Source organism: Coenobita brevimanus, chromosome 114 (assembly GCF_032717465.1).
Source record: "Coenobita brevimanus isolate Jiangsu-jjx chromosome 114, ASM3271746v2, whole genome shotgun sequence".
Classification (NCBI taxonomy): domain Eukaryota; kingdom Metazoa; phylum Arthropoda; class Malacostraca; order Decapoda; family Coenobitidae; genus Coenobita; species Coenobita brevimanus.
Window position 1 is genome coordinate 1,609,162 of NC_137067.1, and position 20,000 is coordinate 1,629,161.

Genomic DNA, 20,000 nt, shown 5'->3' on the forward strand with positions numbered 1-20,000 from the left:
GAAAGAAAGAAAGGAGTGAATGAAGGAAGGTAAGAAAGGAGAGAAGAATAAAGGAAGAAGGAAGGAAGGATGGAAGGAAGGGAAGGAAGAGAGAGAGAAAGTAAGAAAGAAGGAAAGACAGGCGTTACCCAAGACTATGCAAGTCCACAGGTATTTTAAGAGCCTCTCCCAAGAAAAAGTAATTCACTGGACAAGATTAAGATTAAAACAGACCATCACTGCACACAAAAAAAATCACTCAGACATTTCCTTCCCGATTTGTTTTTCATTTTCCATAATTTCCTGGTTAAAAAATAATAATAATAATGATAATAATAATAACTCTCTCGAAAGCCAATCAGTTTCCATAATAAATCAATTGCACAGGTGAGACATTGCAAAGGTGAGGAAATAATCTTGAAGACATTACTGTAAATTCTTGACTGGTAGTTGTGGTAGAGGGGGGTGGGGGTAGATGGTAGTGCTGGTAGAGGTAGTTGCCAGTAGTTGGTGGTGGTAGTAGTAGTAGCAGTCCAGGTGGTGGCGGTCTAGTGGCTTTGGATGAGCTCTTAACGCCTCTTCCCAAGCGATTTATTTTGCCCTGCTGCACCGCTTGCATCCACTTTTTACGTTACTTAAAAGAACTTACAAATTCGAAACCCATAAGTAACACCACAGAGACAGAAAATAAGTTGTAATAAGCGAAATAAGACAGAAATTTAAGGTGCAATACGTGAAATAAGAGAGATGATTTACGCTGCAATACGTGAAATAAGGGAAATCTTAAGGTGCAATACGAAGAGAATAAGGTGCAATACGGGAAATACGTAGAACCAGAAGTAACACTGTGTCATTCGGATAATAAATCGCTCAGGAGAAGGTGCTACGAGCCCCCCACGCCACTTAAACTCGGCCCCTCATCATCGCCACTTACCACACTCCTCCTCCAGTTCGTTCACCCACTTTATCAATGTGGCTTTGGGTGTGAAATCCTTGGCTACCTTGGGCGTTCTGTCTTTGAGCCCCGGTAACTTCTTCATCCCGTCATTCTCCTTCTGCAGCTTCTCGTACTTGACCTGCAGCTCCTCGGCCTTCCTTTTGAGGGTGGCTATCTCACTCTCCCGCCTCTCCACCTCGCCCTTGAGCTGCTCCTTCTCCCGCCGCAGCCCCGTCAGGTCCCCTCCGACAATAGGCTTACCCTCAGGTGAAGACAGGGCCGAGTTGACCTGCGCCGTCTTCAGTTTCTCGTTCGACTCTCTAAGCTTCTTCTCAAGACGGCGCACCTTCTCCTCCATGACCTGTGCAGGGAGAGGTGAGACTTGAGGTTAAAGGAAGGGAGTATTTATAATGAGGGCTCATACGTATATACACGTACACACTCACATATACACATGGAGTGAATACGTAAAGGGACAGAAAGAAGGAAGGTATGCACACACATAAGCGCGTGCACACACACACACACACACACACACACACATACACACACACACACACACACACAGAAAAAGACAGGTAGACTGGTACACACACATACACACACACACAGAAAAAGACAGGTAGACTGACACACACACACACACACACACACACACACACACACACACAGAAAAAGACAGGTAGACTGACACACACACACACACAGAAAAAGACAGGTAGACTCACACACACACACACACACACACACACACACACACACACACACACACACACAGAAATATGAACACACACACATATACACAAACACAGAGAAAAAGACAGGTAGACTGACACACACACACACACACACACACACACTCACACAAACACACCTGTCTCTCAATATAGCCAGACTCGGAGCCGGAGAGAGGGAGTCGCTTCACCGCCTTCAACTGCAGCTTCTTATTCTCGTCACTCAGCCTCTCATTCTCGTCGTCCACCTCGCCTATCCTCGTCCTCAGAATCTCTACCTCCTTCTCCAGCTTCCTCAAGTCTATGCTGCTCTCACTCTGTTGGAGAAATGGGATATGGTTAGTTTCTTTCACTTTTTTTTCTTATTTTTCCAATGATGGTGGTGGTGGTGGTGGTGGAAATAATAACGATGATGATGATAATGGTGGTGGTGGTGGTGGTGGTGGTAGTGGTGATGGTGGTGGTGGAAATAATAACGATGATGATGATGGTTGTGATGGTGATGGTGGTGGTGGTGGTGGTGGTGGTGGTGATGGTGGTGGTGGAAATGAAAAGGTTGATGATGATAATGGCGGTGGTGGTGGTGGTGATGATGGTGGTGGTGGTGGAAATGAAAACGTTGATGATGATAATGGTGGTGGTGGTGGTGGTGGTAGTGTGGCCCTAAGTTCATCTAAACTGTGATCCCAGTGGACTGCAGGCTGAAGCTGCCCTCCTCCTACAGTTCACCATCGTCCTTTTGGGGGGTAGGGAAGGAGTTGAGGGACGTCTGTATCACCAGGCAGCTCCACAGCCCACTTATATCAGTGCCACCACGTGAAGGCGTCATATGCAGCATCAAGCACTCAAATGACCCGAAAATTAACTGCTTCAAACTTCCTAACAAACAATGATTTTAAGATGGAAATATCAAGTCACTAATAACCAAGGAGACGACGGCTTATCTCACCTTGGGACTCCTGCTGTCGCTGCCGGAAAGGACGCCCTTGATCTCCTTCTGCAGCCTCTCATTCTCGGTCTCCAGGTCCTCCACTTTCCTCCGAAGCACTGAAGCCTCTTGTTCATTGAGTTCTAGTTGGATCTGGGAGCAGGGATGAGGGTCAGTGCTTGTGTTTTCGTCATTATCATCATTATCCTCAATATTATCATTATTATCATCATTATTATTATTATTAGCTCTGTCATTGCACTTATCATCATCATCATCATCATCTTCATCATCATTATCATCAGTATCATCATTACTATTAACATCACTGGCTCTGTCATTACACTTACCATCATCTCCATCATGGTCATCAGCATCATAATCACCATCAGTATCATTATTATTATTATCATCACAAAATCAGCAGCATTGATCTTAACTCTTCTGCTCCCATCTGTCAATCATTCTAACCCCATTAATCAGTAAACTTAATCCATCATATCCCTCCTGAGATGGAATATGCAGATATTTGTGGATCAGTGTGGCATCTCTGAATTCACTTTGCATCTCCTATTTATACTTACCTTAAATTCAGTCAAATCAGTGTCTTCAGTTATTCTCTCATCTGGTTCTTTGATTGATGGCTTTCCGTTGAACCCTGGCTACTCAGCGAACCCTGCTTCATCGAGTTCGAAGCAGGTTCCACTCACTTACCTATGTACTCACTTATATTTACCTTTAGGTCAGTAGGATCAAGGTATTCTGTTATTCCCTCGTCTGGTTCTTTGACTTGTGACTCTTCCGCTGAACCCTGGCGACTCAGCCAACCCTGCTAAGTTGTGTTTGAAGCAGGTTTCACTCACTTACCTATTTGCTCACTTATATTTACCTTTAGTTCAGTAGGATCAAGGTATTCTGTTATTCCCTCGTCTGGTTCTTTGACTTGTGACTCCTCCATTGAACCCTGGCGACTCAGTGAACCCTGCTAAGTTGTGTTCGAAGCAGGTTCCACTCACTTACCTATTTACTCACTTATATTTACCTTTAGTTCAGTAGGATCAAGGTCTTCGGTTATTCCCTCGTCCGGTTCTTTGACTGGTGGCTTTTCCGTTGAACCCTGGCGACTTAGTGAACCCTTTTCCACCGAGTTCGAACGCTCCGTTGAACCAGTGCGCTCCATGGATCGCTGCCGGTTCTGTTTGGCTTTGTTGCTCATCTTCTTAAGTTGCAGGGCGAGGGTTTCATTCTCTTCCTCGACTCGAGATATTTTCTTACGCAAATTCTTCGTCTGTTAGATAAGAAGGTGGGATTCGAAGCTTCATTTTGGTGTCATTATTTCTGCCTTCCCCTCTTCCTTCTTTCCATTCCTTCCACCCTTTCTCTCCACCTTTCCTTCTCTCTTCCTTTAATTCTCTCCCATTCCCTTCTTCCCACTCCTCCCTCCACTCTTTCTCCCTCCATGTTCCCCCTCCTCTCCCTCTAACTCTCTGCCTTCCCTCCTATTCCCTCTCTCCTCCTGCTTCTCCGTCTCAGTAATTCTCTCTCCCTTCTCCCTCCCTTCCTTTCCTTTCTTCTCACTCTTCCCTTCTACCTCTACCTCAGCCTGTCAGTCCATTCATCCACCTATCCATCCATCTATCCACCCATCCATCTGTCTATCTATCTATCTCTGTCTATCCATCTATCCACCCATCCATCAACCCATCCACCCACCCATCTATCCATGCATTCATCCATCCATTTATCTGTCTATCTATCTGTCTGTCAATCTATCCACCCACCCACCCATCCATCCATCAATCCACCCATCCACCCCTTCACCCATCCTTTTACCCACCCATCCATCCACCCATCAATCCACCCATCCATCCCTTCACGCATCCTTTCACCCACCCATCCACCCATCCATCCCCTCACCCATCCATTCATCCACCCACCCATCCATCCATCCACCTATCCATCTATCCACCCATCCACTTATCCATCTATCCACCCATCCATCCACCCATCTGTCCATCTATCTCAATCTATCAGTCCATTCATCCATCCATCTATCTGTCTATCTATCTGTCTGCCAATCTATCCACCCACCCACCCATCCATCAATCCACCCATCCACCCCTTCACCCATCCTTTCACCCACCCATCCACCCATCCATCCATCTATCTCACCTCCTCCTCGGCGAACTTGAGCTGATCCTTGAGGTCATTTTCCCTCTCGGCTGCGTCTTGAAGGTCCCTGAGGAGTTGGTCTGTGTTGTCTTGGCTCCCCTGTCTGCCCATCATCTGAGACCTCTGTATGGAATAGATAAAAAAAGATGGATAGATAGATAGATAGATTGATTGATAGATTGAGAGAGAGAGAGAGAGAGAGAGGGAGAGAGAGGGAGATGGATGGACGGACAGATATATACTCGTAGATAGATGGATAGATAGATAGATAGAGAGATAGATAGATTGATTGATAGATTGAGAGAGAGAGAGAGAGGGAGATGGATGGACGGACAGATATATACTCGAAGATAGATGGATAGATAGATAGATAGATATAAACTGACATATAGACAGAGATGGATAGACAGACAGACATATATCGGAGATAGGTAGATAGATAGATAGATAGATAGGTAGATAAATAGATTGACAGACAGATAGAGATGGATGGAAAGACAGACATACTCGTAGATAGAGAAACATGAATAGATAGACAGCTGTACATATAGACAGACACAGATAGATAGATAGATAGAGAGAGAGACAGACAGACAGACAGAGAGAGACAGAGACAGACAGACAGACAGACACACAAATAAACACACTGAGAGACAGACAGATAAGTAGATAGACAGATAGAGAGAGAGAGAGAGGCAGACAGATAGACAGACAGACAGACAGAAAGGTAGACTGGTAGATAGATAGATATAGACAGATACCAATAGAAAGAGACTGACAGATAGACAGACAGACAAACAGGCAGATAGACAGATAGACAGACAAGTATTTAGATAGATAGATAGACAGACAGACAGACAGACAAGTATTTAGATAGATAGATAGGCAAATAGGCAGACAGACAGACAGACAAGTATTTAGACAGATAGATAGGCAGATAGACAGACAGACAAGTATTCAGATAGATAGATAGACAGACAAACTAAATATATAGATAGATAGATAGACACGTAGACAGATAGATAGACAAATAGATAATGCCTACTTACACTCAGTTTGCCTGTTGGTCTCACGGGCTTATCAAGGAATTTTTCACTTAACTTCTTCTTGTCTTGTTCAGCCGACTCCAATTGCTTCTTCATTTTCTCCATCTCCTCGTGCATCTTCATTGACACCTGAGATAGATTGATAGATAGATAGATAGATTGATAGATAGATAGGTGGATGGATGGAGGGGGATACGTGGATTGATTGGTAGACTGATACAGGCTACTTTACCCTCCACCCCACCTCCCCCTCCACCTTATCTCACCCTCCAGCACACCTCACCCTCCAACCCACCTCCTTCACCCCACCTCCCCCTCCACCCCACCTCACCCTCCAACCCACCTCACCCTCCAACCCACCTCACCCTCCAACCCACCTCACCCTCCAACCCACCTCACCCTCCAACCTACCTCACCCTCCAACCTACCTCCCCCTCCAACCCACCTCACCCTCCAACTCACCTCCTTGGCCAAATTGACTTCCTTCTCGAGCATCTTCACCTTCTCAGCTCTATCGATGTCACCCTCACCCACTTGCAATTCCTTCAGCTTCTCCTCTATCTCGCTCTTGTCTCGCTCCAGCTGTGAGATAGATAGATAGATAGATAGACAGAGAGAAAGTGTTTATTATCATCATCATCATCAATATGTTCATTATTATCATTCATCATCATCATCATAGTCATTCCCTCTTTCTCTCTCTCTCTCTCTCTCTCCCCCTTCCTCACCACCTCCACCCCAACTCACACTATCACATCTCTCAGCCTTCTTCAACCTCTCTCTCTCTCTCTCTCTCTCTCTCTCTCTCTCTCTCTCTCTCTCTCCCCCTCTCTCTCAACTCCCCTCCCACAGCACCCCCACCCCAACTCACACTATCCGATCTCCTCTCAGCTTTTTTCAGCTTAAACTGCAAGACACGACAATTCTTCGCCGTCTGCTCCAACTCTCTCTTCAGATCTCTGTACTCATCGGCCTGCTCTTCGCGAAAGTTGTCCTGCATCTCTTCTATTTCCTCCTCCAGGGCTCTTATCTCCTTCTTGTACTCCTCTGTCTCGTCCATCAGCTCCTCGCAAAGCTGTTCCGCCGCCTGCAGCTTTGATCTTAAATCCTGCCGGAGAGAAGGTGTGGGGAGAGAGTTAGTTTGAGAGGGAGGGAGGGAGGCAGACAGACAGAGACAGACAGACAGACAGACAGAGACAGAGGCAGAGGCAGAGACAGACAGAGACAGAGGCAGAGGCAGAGACAGACAGACTGACAGACAGACAAAATATCAGAGAGAGAGACAGACAGACAGACAAACAGAAAATCAGAGAGACAGACAGACAGACAGTAAAACAAAGAGAGACGGAGACAGAGTTGCTTTTTTCATCTAAGGGAACTAGGTAAATCTCACAATTTGAATATTAAGTCGTAGTATCAATAGCCCTTAGTTATGGAGTAGTAATGAGTCTCCTTGGTTACTAGTCAAAATAACCCTTCCAATCTACCTACACCTGGCCACCAACTCACCTCCATCGTCTTTTCCACGTCCTTAGGCAGCGGTCTCTTGTCTATTTCCTTTTTGAGGTCCTTGATTTCCCTGTTCTTCATCTTCATCTCCTCAGCCAGCTCGTCAACCTAAAAGAGAGAGAGAGGGAAAGAGGGAGAGAGAGAGAGAGAGGGAGAGAGAGAGAGAGAGAGAGAGAGAGAGAGAGAGAGAGAGAGAGAGAGAGAGAGAATGTACAAATTATTATAAGCAATGAATATCGTGGGTCGTAATGAAACAAATACTTCATACCTACTCTACGCATCTTTTTGAAAACCAGATTATTTTGTGGCAGCCATATTATTGTATTAGAAATTTGCTACTAAGTATTTCCTGTTTTCCCTCACACAAGATAGTTCCTTACATGAAAAGTCTATATGAGGGTATTTGAAGGTTTGTTTCAATATCCAAGACAGTCCAAAAGTGGTTCACCAATGGACCTGTAGTAGATCCGACCGCAGGCTCATCTGAACGTGAACCCAGCAGACTTGCATATTGTCAATAATGCCGGGAATCGAACCTGGGACTCGTCAGATAAGAGCCGGGCAGCTTTCCACTGTACCAAACTGTAGGCCTCAAAAGGGACGAGACAACCCCTTGGCATTTAATAATAGTCAAAGCACATCCAACAAGTCAGTAATAGTGATGTGAAAGCTGATAATATTTCCTGTGTTAGAACAGGTTTCTTTCACCATGAACCCGGTAGGCTAAAGGATGAAGTTGCCCTCCACCTGCAGTCTACCATCCTCCTTCGGGGATAGAGAGTTGAGGGACGTTCGTATAACCAGGCAGGGAACGTATGGTTATACTGGTGCCACAGTGAGAAGGCCTCCCTCTCCCTTACCTAGTTCCACATAAGTTGCCGTAACACTGATGGAAGAGTGGAATTATGCATTACATTTTCCAAGGGGGTACTGGGGAAAAAGGAGAGACAAGGATGTTTTCATGACATGCTGGTGGGTTTTGTGAAAGATCTGTTCAGAATTTTAGCTAAATCCATTTTCCTATATTTAGACTGAACTTAAACATTTCCATTCCTACACTACGTCTCTGAATTACGCCTCTGGGCTGGAACTTGACTTCCCTAATTACACTTGGGATGGAATGTTCGTCCTTTCAGTCACCAGTCAGCAGCCACTCCTTCACTTTTAAACACTACGTCTCTGAATTACGCCTCTGGGATAGAACTTGACTTCCCTAATTACACTTGGGATGGAATGTTCGTCCTTTCAGTCACCAGACCATACCCCAATACACTAGACCACCTCCTCACCTTTTGCTGCACCTTCGACAGTTCTGCCTGCTTTCTGAGGTCACCGAACTTTGGTTTCTTGGCCAGGAGCTCTTTATTTTCAAGTTCTAGGGTCTCCGTCTTTTCCGTAAGCTCTTCTACCTGCTTGCTCTTCTCCTTAAGCTCCTTCTGCAGGCGGTCCACCTCAGACTGCAAGTCGATCTCGACCCGCTTCGGCTCCTTGGCCTTGGGCTTGAGCTTGATGACGTACGAGGCATCCACGGAGTCATCCTCGCTTTTCACCTCCTGCGGAATTCAAAAATCATACAATTTAACTTGTAAGAGCTCGATTTTTGCACCAGTTTCTCTTTTGATACCAATATATTGCAGAAAAAATTATATTGCTGATGAAAAACTCGGTAATTATTATATAGCTAACCCCTTTACTACGAGGAAGCCTCTTTTTTTTATTATACTCTCTCTCTCTGAAGGATTTTATTCATGACGACCTGAGATAAATGAAAGACGTCATCATAATAAAGGCATTAATACTCTGAACTGGTGTCTCTTGATCTAACTTTTTCTCAAATAATAAATAGTATGTAAGAGTTCATTTCTTTGATATAGAAGTATGTATTTTTTCTACATTAATTAATAGACTTCTCTTTCATTACATACCTGGTGCTTGAAACTGGCATATGGATTGATTTGGTTTTCCTGTTATTTATTCATTATTGGTAATTAATAGTTTTCATACATCTTCATACAGTTCGGTAAACATCACATTTATTTAGCATTAAGCGTACGATTATGGAGAAATGTGAAGTTTTAGCAGAGGGTTTTATGAACATTGGTTAAAGTGTTTAGCAAAGGATTTAGAATACGTATCTTGGGAATGGATTTAAGAACATAATCATAAGTAGTTTAAAACACTTTTAGAGCTGCATATGGGTATTTACCAAGGTTGAAAATGACACACATCTCACAAACAAGAAACAGAAATACAACCAACAGTGAGAGTACAACTGAGGCTCCTTCATGTCCCCTGGAAGCCGAGTCGGAATGAAACAACAGCCCTATAAATTCTCTAATCCCTTTTCCAAAACCCAGTTGAACGAGACGATAAATATATGAAAGTCAGAGTTGTATATTAGACAGTTCTGTTTATTTCACACTGAGATCACTGGCAATGAAGTGAATATTAATCAACATAAAAGTTCTTGCGTACCAATTTAAATCCGTGCTTTGAAATCACTGGCCATGAAAAGAAAACTAATCAACATTAAATTTCTTATGCTCCAGTTTAAATCCTTACATTGAAATCACCGGAAATTTAATAAATATGAATCAATATAAAAATTCTTGTGGGCCAGTTTCAATTCTTACATTAAAATCACTGACAGCGGAATGGAAATGGACCAACTTTAAAATTCTTGTGCATCAGTTCTGTGAAAATATATATCAGGGTTGCAGATAAGTAGAAATATTTATCACTGGCAAGGTTTTTAAAAGTATAGTTATTGACAGGGGTTCCATTGCATCTCGGCACCATAGCGGAACTGATTCAACCAAAATACTGCCCGATTACCCAGATATTTTACTGAAATTTTACTCAACCCTCCTTACAGTCGTGAGATTTTGTTTTTTTTATCCTCTGAAATATTTCCTAATTTTTTTCAACAATTGGGTGTGCTTCCCGACTAACTTAAAGGTGATTTGTGGTGTGAATCAATCTCTAGGTTACAAAAAGGTAATATCAAAACCAATTATCTCTCCGTCTAAGCACACAAGACTAGACTATTGACAAAATAGTTATTCAAATGGAGAAGACTATACCTTTTTTTACACTGTGCTCAAACGCCATGCTAAAGAATATCTAATGACACCATACAACACTAGAATCTCTAAACATCAACAGCAAACTATCACAGTCTTGACACTGAGAGGACAAAACAGTTATACAAATCCCAATTTTTTTTACAGTTAGCTATCGGGCAATGGTGATATTAAGTTTGAAGAGTTTATCAGTATATTCCATCCCACAAAGCAAATTCAGAAGTGAGAGAAGGAGGGCAAATACACTTTGCAATGTACACTTGCAAGCCAAAGTTTCTGCCCACCCTGCCATCCTTATTAGTGACAAAAGGGAAGTCAGTCATAGCTAGAGATTTAGAGTTTTATCCAAAATGAAACCCTGCTATGTAATGTAACCACTTGCTGATTAGAGCCCTGAGAAGTTTAATAAAATTTTTAGTCTAACACAGGTTATCGGAAAGAAGTAAGAACTGATTCTATGGGACTATAATATTAATCCACAGTTGATTAAAGCCACAATAAGTCATAATAAGTTTTTAATCTTACACGGGTCATTGGAAAGATGTCACAAGTTATTTTTTGGGCTTACAGAGAATTGGAAAGAAGTCAGAGTTGATTTTCTTGGACTATGTTGGGCCCTGTCTCATGGCTGGCACTTCTCAATTATAGTCGATGCTTCTCAGTTATAGTCGGTGCATCTCTATTATAGTCGGTGCCTCTCAATTATAGTCGGTGCTTCTCTATTACAGTCAGTGCCGGTGGACTAACTGTAGCACCCCAGGAAACAGACTTAGCGCAGGTCAGGCAGCACCAAATAATAGTTACTGTATTATCACAGCTACTAAATGGCTGAGGCTCACTGTACATTAAAATCCCCAGGACCATTTAGACATCATGGTGGCTAGTAAGGTCCGTCAGTTGAGAAAGCTCCCTAACACCTCTTCCCAAGTGATTTATTTTGCTTTTTACACATTACTGTCCTCTTCTGTGTTACATAAATCCTTCAAACATCGCCATAATCTGCATATAGAGCATACAAAATCATATCAATAATCCGTATCCAAAAATAAATCGCTAAGGAACAGGTGTTAGGGAGCCTCCTTAAGCGATGAGAATACGAGTCATTGAAGGTTCTTGTCCTGGAGGCCCAATATAACAACTCTCATTTTTTATTTTTTGAGTTAATGTAAAAAAAACTGAGACTCTGCATAAATCGCCAACCTGTGAGTGTTAAGGGTGAGGGAGTAATTTCGCTAAAGCCTTGACGATGACATGGCTGACCCGAGAAGAGGGACTAAAAGGGGAACTGAGATAAAAGAGGACATATATTACGGAGACTAACATATCTCTAGAACTGATACGCTATGACGAGACTGGCGAAGGAGTGAGACTAAGGACAAAGCATGAGGAAGAGGAACGACACGCACCATCCGAAGAGAGAGAGAGAGGGAGAGAGAGGGAGAGAAAGAGATAGACAGACAGACAGACAGACGAAAGCAGAAATAGAAACAAAGAGAGGGGGAGGGAAGAGATGAAGAGAGAAAGAGAGACAGAGAGAGAGAGAGCTAGTCCACACCCACACAGACCAGCACCACCTTCCTACTTACAGAGGACGAGGCGTAACCATCTCCCTGGCGAATAAACAGCAGGTTAGACAGTGATACAGTCGGGAAATGAATTAGATGAAGCAAAATGAAAAAGGTATATCTGAATTGGAAAAAAAAAAAAAAAAAGAGCCAAAGGAGAGACCAAAAAACACATCTTCTTTAAATTCCCTTATGTTCATCTTTCTCACTGCTATCGTTCAAGACACTCCCTGATTCGTACCTCGCCAGCTTTTGCAAGGCCTATATCTGGCTGTCACTCTACCTTTTCTCCTTATGGGGTAATTCCGTTTCTATATTATATTCCCTTCGTAATTTCCTTTTCCAAATAACCCTTTTCCTTGTCCATTTTTTTAAGAAAGAAGGAACCCAAGGCCACTGTGAGATGATGGTAAATAATTCTTCGCAAAAATATCCCCAGCATTTTTTTACGTATCTCAAGCAGGGGCCATAGAATTTAATATCTTAGCTAAGAAGTTCGTAAGGTGAATTTAGTAAGACGTGGTTTTTCGTCTCTGCTACGACAAAATTCTTCCTGATTGAAAAAAAAAAGCTGGATTTATTTTTTTTTTTTTCTGTGGATTTGATTTCTCTTGGCAGCCACTTGGGTAAATTTTATATGAGAGAGAGAGAGAGAGAGAGAGAGAGAGACTAACATGAAAGACTAATTAATCTTGCCTGAGGGACAGGTTACATCACCGCCTATTAATAATTCTGTATAAAAATCAATGGCTGCCTAAAGAACACCAAACCCATAGACAGCTAATGGATTTATCCAGGAACAAAATATATATCAAAATAATCATAAGCTAATGAAAAACGCTTCAGTAATGATCCAAAAAAATTACAGAAACCAAAAATGAAACAAAAAGAAACGTATATATATATATATATATATATATATATATATATATATATATATATATATATATATATATATATATATATATATATATATATATATATGTATGGGGAGGAGGGACGTAGGAAGTGTGGAGGTGGGGCAGGAGACCTAGGATAAGAGATGAGGGAGGGGGATTGTGAGTTGGAGGAAGGGCAGCCTGTTGGAGGAGGAGAGGGTGACATAGGAGGTGATTTGTCTGTGGCCACCCCTTATGGGCTTAAGGCGTCTGGCAATCGCTAAATAAACAGATAATTGAACCACTTACTCTCAGACTCAGTATATTCTTCTTCGGCTTCTCCTCGGCAGCGGGCGTCTCCTTGATCTCCAGCAGCTTGAGTGAAGGCTTTAATCTGGAGGAATATAAAGGAATATTAACCACAACGGTATTTATAAAAGGATATTAAGATGGAGAGTATCAAATTTGCTAATATTCTAACGACCTAAAATTGCCATCTCTCCATCTTGAGTGCTGAGTCGTAGCAATAGAGTAATACTATAATAAGGTGCCAGTCACGAAGAAGTGCTAAGAATTTAGAGAAGAGGAGGAGGAGGAGGAGGAAGAGCAGGAGAAAGGGGAGGAGGAGAAGGAGGAGAAGGAGGAGGATTTTGATGGGAAAGAAAGAATATAATAATAATAATAATAATAATAATAACCCTACCTGGTGGGTGGCTTAGGTGGCTTGCCGTCCGATAAGGCAGATAAGCCAGTCGCCGCCTTGGCTTTCTCTTCAGCTGTTGGTAAGTTGGTCTTCGAGGTCTTACTCTCGGCCACGGAGGGCAAAGATGGCGGTTTCGAGGTTTTAGTTTCGATCGAGTATCTGTTCGCTTTCGGTTCCTCCTCCTCCTTGACCCCGGCCTTCTCCTCCTCGTCGCGCCGCACCGAGGACGAGGTCGAGGACGTCCCCTGCAAGGAGGACGTTCTCGAGAGGGGCGGTCTCCCTGGTGACTTGGTGCGCATGGCCAGGTATGACGAGAAGGAGCTGTATGGTGCGGAGCTCTTGTCATCCTTGCTTGACGACAGGTTACTGGAGCTGCCCCGGAGGTCGCTAAGGCTGCCATAGTCGTTACCTGTGAGGGACTTGGTGCTGCCGTAGAGCCGGTGCAGGTCTGGGGGGGGAGGGTGGAGGGGTCGTTAGAAATATCAGATCAGTTCTACAAAGATGAAGATTCAATTTCAGAACTCAACTGCACAATTAACTGCACTCTAAAGTAGGATTAAAATAACTGAATTAATATTATAACTCTAGAGGTCATATATATTTATCTATTTATATCAATATTAGTGTTTATCTATTTGTGTTTATATGAGTTTTTATTTTTACTAATGTACGGTAGAGAATGCTGAGTTGTTTTATCTTTATGTGTGTGCAGTGTATCTTTCTTTAAATATATTGATGTTCATGTGTGTGTGTGTGTGTGTGTGTGTGTGTGTGTGTGTGTGTGTGGTTCAATATAGTCATTAGCACACCTCACCACACCCCAGCACACCCCCCCACACCTCATCACACCCCAGCAAACCCTCCACACCTCTCCACACCCCAGCACACCCCCCACACCTCACCACACCCCAGCAAACCCCCCACACCTCACCACACCCCAGCAAACCCCCCACACCTCACCACACCTCCATACACCCTACCACACCTGAGCGTCTTACCTTCCCTTGATGATCGCACCTGCTCCTTCGCTTCATCGACGGCTGCACGTAAGTCCTGAGCTGACCACGACACCGGACGCGACTTATTCCAGGATTTGGATGAACTGCAACATAGGGTCGGGGGTCAACAGGGGTCAGAGGTCAAGAGGGGTCAGGGGTCAAGAGGGGTCTGAGGTTAGGGGTCAACAGAGGAGTCAGATCCACAGTTCCACTTATAACTATACTCGTTTTACATTAACTTGACCCAGATTTTCGCTCTTTGGTTGGCCTTGGATGACCTGCAACATAGGGGTCAGAGGTCAGAGGTCAAGGGTCAACAGAGGGGTCAGATCCACAACCCCACTTCTGTGCTCGTTTGAATCTAACTTGGCCCAGATTGCGACATCATTATCATCATTACATTCCATATAAATACATGAAGTGAGAAGGATCCAGAAATAAGAATAGGAAATAATAATAATGATAATAATAATAATAATAATAATAATAATAATAATAATAATAATAAAGTAACATGTGTCGTTAATGTGGATCCAAATTAGCCATTGACCTGACCCCCGCCACCCAGGTCACACTCTGGGTAGCTGTGGCAGTGACCTAAGGGGAAGGGTAAAATAACAATGGCCAAGTTTGAAAATGGCAGTGATTTGTCATGGATGAAATCAAAGAAACAAATGAGATGCCTGATATTTTGACATCTTCATATATATATAAGTTTTTTGGTATTATAAGCTTGACTGAACACTGTATCATAAGCAAGGCGTAATGACCACGAATCCCATCCAAACATGCTACGGGTGTGCTTGATTCCCAGTGCAGGTGTCAGGATGTGTGTGGTTAGTTAATATTATCCACTCTCATGCTCTTGTGTCAGTGTTTTTCGTGACTTCTAACCTGCAGGATCACATAAACCACCTAATCCTGTGCTCCTCCCTTTCATCCAGACGTGCACGCCTTCAGCATTTGTTTCCAGCACCAGGTCCTTAAATATTTGCTACTCTACTGGCTACCCGACGAAGGCTCATCATGCAGTCATTCGTAATTCCAGAAATCCTTAGCTTTGAACTGTATTCCTCAGCACTGCATCGTGTACTTGTAAAAATACTTCACTAATTTGATGTCCACAAGCCTCTGGTCCCCCATATCATGCACATACCTCTTGGAGATTAAAAATTCACCAGTACTAGTCTATGCTTCTACGAATGTGCGATAGAAGGCTTTTTTATCACCGAAATGCTATGGCTGAGTCTGTAGGTTATAGCGGTTGTGTTCAGTGGCATTCGTCTAGCAACAAGCATCTATTTTTGCAGAAATCGTCATGCCTACGAAGCTCTTAGCCAGGGGTCAGTGGGTGAGTTGTGTCTGATGTAAGTCGGGCATTCCTGTTTGACATTGACAGATACCTATTATTAACACCAACCATCTGTCAGATAGCTATTGTCGTTCAACATAATGGTGGTACTTTGTAAGTCTTCTACTGGATTTATATATTATTTTTACGGGCTGCTGTGGTTGTGATGTGTCAGTAAGTCAATCGTGCTGTTCAGTGGCTGCCTGTAGGATTTGTTTATAAGTGCTGTCTTCTCTTCTATGCTGCAGTCGTATTGATCTAACCTGTTGCATGTAAGTCAGTGACCTCACTGAATGTCACTGTGCCCTCAAATGATAGTCAGAGTTAGTTGTGAGTGGTGTGGTCTGTGAGTCAGCTATGGTCAATGTAGTATGTGAGTCATCTTTATTCTGTCAGTTATGATCTGTGAGTCAGGTATGCTTAATATGATTTGTGACTTAGGTATGATATAGGAGTCACCTAAAGTCTATATGTCATCAGCGGTCTTGTAGGTCATCTCCGGTCTCTCACTTTGCTATGGTCTGTGAGTCAGGTATGGTAACTGTGATTTGTGAGCCTTCATGATCTATAAAGCATATCCAGTCTATAATTCCATTAGGGTCATCCACACTCTCTAAATCCACTAGGACCATCTACAATTTCTAAATCCGCTAGGGTCATCTACACCCTCAAAGTCCACTACGATCTATTAGTCAACTACAGCGTGTGCGCTCTAGGTCAGCGTGCAGCCACACCCCAGACCCACTTGGAGGAGGACCACGATTGTTTCTTGTCGTCGCTGCTGCTGGTCTCGCTGTTGACGCGGGATATGAGTTCAGCACTGAGGTCCGAGCGAGTCCTCCTGTAGGTCCCCGGCTCATCCTTCTCCCTGCCGGACGACACAAGCGAATCTCTGGAACCGTACCCACTTGAGTCTTTGCCCTTGTCATCCTCTTGTCTGCGGATGAAGCTACTACTCGAGCAGGACGACAGTGGGCAAAATAGTTGACATCACCAGTATTACCATACCGTTGTGGCCAGTGTAGTTGACACCGGAAGCAATATCCAGTGTACAGTCATAAAGGACAGCAGAAACCCAGTGCACAGCCACATCAGACAGTGCAGCACCATCGTATGGCCACAGCAGACAGCATAGCCCCAGCGCAGAGCCACATCGGACAACAGAGGCCATTGTGCACAGGTACATTGAACAGCAACGTCACCCAGCACAGAGCAGCATTGGACAGCAGAGCACCAGAGCATATCCATATTGGACAGAGGAGCCCAACAGCACACAGCCACAGTTCACAGCAGCAACAGTGTCATCCAGCACAGCACACAGCATCACAAAGAGCAGCAGCAGCGACAGCAGTGGCAGCGGACACAGCGTCAACATAAATCATGGACACAGACAGGAGAAAGGAACACGGATTTAGTGGCGACAAATTCATCGTTTACGCTGTGATAACCTCTTTGATCAATGTTATTACAGATATTAATTTATGTGGTCAGTTTTCATGTTTTCAGTTATTATAGCAACATGGATGATATATATACTTTATTTGTAGGTGGATATGCTATTATAATCACATCTTAACTTAGTGCTTAATATAAAGTTTATTTGTAAGTGGCTATTCTATTCACCGTCACACTAAAATTGGTTTATTTATGTGTTTATTTACTACTGATGTTAATTGTCCTACTGTATCGATGAAAAAATTAATGGTGAATTATAAAATTGATTGTGACCGAAAAGAACAATTTCAAGATTGTTCACAGTTCCATGTTAAATGATGCCCTCAATTTAGCAATATAGCAGTGATCTATAGCATCTTGAGCAAGAGTAATTCTGTAAACATCAAAAACTAACACAAAGACTCTGGTGACAAAAGTTTGAATTGAAATAAAGCAGAATGTATCGAAGGAATTGTGTTGCGGATCTGAACTTTTCTATGCAGTTATGGTGTACTGACTTATATTATTATACTGCCTTCATTGATACCCCCCAAACTGGTGGCTTGCATATAATGATGGCTATTTTACTGTTGCTTATAAATTACCCCCAAACTGCATCTTGCATATAATGATGGGCACTTTACTATCTCTTATAAATTACCTCCAAACTGCGACTTGCATATAATGATGGATATTTTATTACTGCCTATAAATTACCCCCAAACTTCGACTTGCATATAATGATGAATATTTTACTGTTGCTTATAAATTACCCCCAAACTGCGGCTTGCTTATAATGATGAAACAGCAATGATGTGTGATCAAGGATTGTTTAGGTGGATAATTACTTAGTGGTTAATTAAGCAAAAATTACACAATTATCAAGACAACAGAGATGCAGTTAGCCAAGCTGTAAAGATGCCTGGTTGTAATTGGCTAAGTCACTTGTTGAAAGGGGCCAAGCATAACACAGATGACAGTGAGGATGTGAGAAACCAGTCCTGCATTCAGAGGTGGGGTTCCTTGAGAGAGAGAGAGAGAGAGAGAGAGAGAGAGAGAGAGAGAGAGAGAGGGAGGGAGGGAGGGGGAAGGCAGACAGATAGAAAGACAGGCAAAGACACAGGCAGACACACAGACAGACAGGTGGACAGAGAGAGAGAGAGAGAGAGAGAGAGAGGGAGGGAGGGAGGGAAATACATGAATAGAAATATAGATGGCTACAAGGCCCTTCAAAATAAGCCTCAGCAAAGCCTACAGTTAAAAAAACAAAAAAACAAAGACAGTATTCTATTACCCCTTCAAGGAATACTCCATGAAGGCTCTTTCTTATGCATTTTCTGGGGAAGGGTGCTGCCATGGCGGAGGTATATACTCTCTGAATGCTCTTTTATATATATTTTCTAGACTGGGTTCAAAGAAAGTGGGCAGGATGCTGAGGTGGGAGGTATGTACTCTCTGAATGCCCTTTTATATTATTTTTTTTTGGATTTGGGTTCTCACATCATCACACTAGGTAAACAAGCGAGGCCACACATATAAAAAGAAAATCCTGTGGTAATTATAAAACATGACAAAAAAATATTAAAACTTATACACTTAAGCCCGAACGAAATCTAATGGGACGCTAAATTAAGATACTGGAAAAAAGATATATGATACGTGCTTATAAAAGACTATCTATACTTATATCTATTTCTATCTACCTGTATCTATTTTATATCTATCCTATATATTTAAAAAAGCTAAGTTGTAGAAGCTATAGTCCAATATATGCCACACCCTCCTTGTTGTTTTTTTAATAGTTGTCCTTGCTTTAAAATATCTACAATCTGTTTGCATTCACCTGAGAGAACTGGGAAACTACAAGAATAATGTCGTGGGTACGTGAAAAATCATTGAGTCTTTGTTCTGAGGTAGGAATGAGTCTCCTTGGTTACTAGTCAAATCCAGCCTCCAGTCTGACTACACCTGGCCATCGACTGAGCTGAAAGGGGTTAGGGATCTTGATATAGGAATGAGTCTCCTTGGTTACTAGTCCAATCCAGCCTCCAATCTGACTACACCTGGCCATCAACTGAGCTGAAAGGGGTTAGGGATCTTGATATAGGAATGAGTCTCCTTGGTTACTAGTCAAATCCAGCCTCCAATCTGACTACACCTGGCCATCAACTGAGCTGAAAGGGGTCAGGGATCTTGATATAGGAATGAGTCTCCTTGGTTACTAGTCAAATCAAGCCTCCAATCTGACTACACCTGGCCATCACCTGAGCTGAAAGGGGTTAGGGATCTCTGCCAGGTGAAAACAAACTGACTAATTAAACATTCTCTAATTACACAAACACCTGAGCCTAGTAACACACCTACGACACTGAAAATCTATACTCCTTTCACCTCAACTTGGCACAGATTTTCGTCCTTTTGCAGCTTATTTCACGTAGCTCAGTGGCAGAAAAAGACAATACTACGGCTCTACAGGAAAGGGGAAATTGGCGAGTTTTTTTGTAATGAGGGTAGACGCAGCAACACTTACTTAGTGGTGGGATCGTAGCTGGAGAGGGAGTTGAGGGAGGTAGTGGATCCAGACTGCTCCTTGACGCTCTTGTGGTCGTTGTAGTCCCTGGGGAGGAGAGAAGGACGTAAGGACTGAGTTTAAGAAGCCTGCTAAGAAATGAAGACGAGAAAA

General features: G+C 42.9%; 1 protein-coding gene across 7 annotated transcripts in view; it reads right to left on the reverse strand.

The window, feature by feature from the left end:
* The window catches only part of LOC145418414 (uncharacterized), an 86,911-nt gene that overhangs the window by 45,092 nt on the left and 21,819 nt on the right, over positions 1–20,000 (reverse strand). For 4 of the 7 annotated variants that reach the window (XM_080286822.1, XM_080286819.1, XM_080286823.1 and 1 more), the window contains exons 3-18: positions 19,848–19,934; positions 16,629–16,775; positions 14,533–14,636; positions 13,535–13,982; positions 13,141–13,225; positions 11,975–11,998; positions 8,595–8,858; positions 7,306–7,413; positions 6,668–6,904; positions 6,259–6,378; positions 5,800–5,925; positions 4,751–4,873; positions 3,621–3,866; positions 2,600–2,731; positions 1,791–1,967; positions 914–1,277 (exon numbers count right to left, since the gene is read on the reverse strand). In XM_080286822.1, the coding sequence (XP_080142948.1) occupies positions 914–1,277; positions 1,791–1,967; positions 2,600–2,731; positions 3,621–3,866; positions 4,751–4,873; positions 5,800–5,925; positions 6,259–6,378; positions 6,668–6,904; positions 7,306–7,413; positions 8,595–8,858; positions 11,975–11,998; positions 13,141–13,225; positions 13,535–13,982; positions 14,533–14,636; positions 16,629–16,775; positions 19,848–19,934 (2,792 nt within the window). The remainder of the gene's footprint in view (positions 1–913; positions 1,278–1,790; positions 1,968–2,599; positions 2,732–3,620; positions 3,867–4,750; positions 4,874–5,799; positions 5,926–6,258; positions 6,379–6,667; positions 6,905–7,305; positions 7,414–8,594; positions 8,859–11,974; positions 11,999–13,140; positions 13,226–13,534; positions 13,983–14,532; positions 14,637–16,628; positions 16,776–19,847; positions 19,935–20,000) is intronic. The other 3 variants (XM_080286820.1, XM_080286825.1, XM_080286821.1) reach the window with 3 other exon arrangements.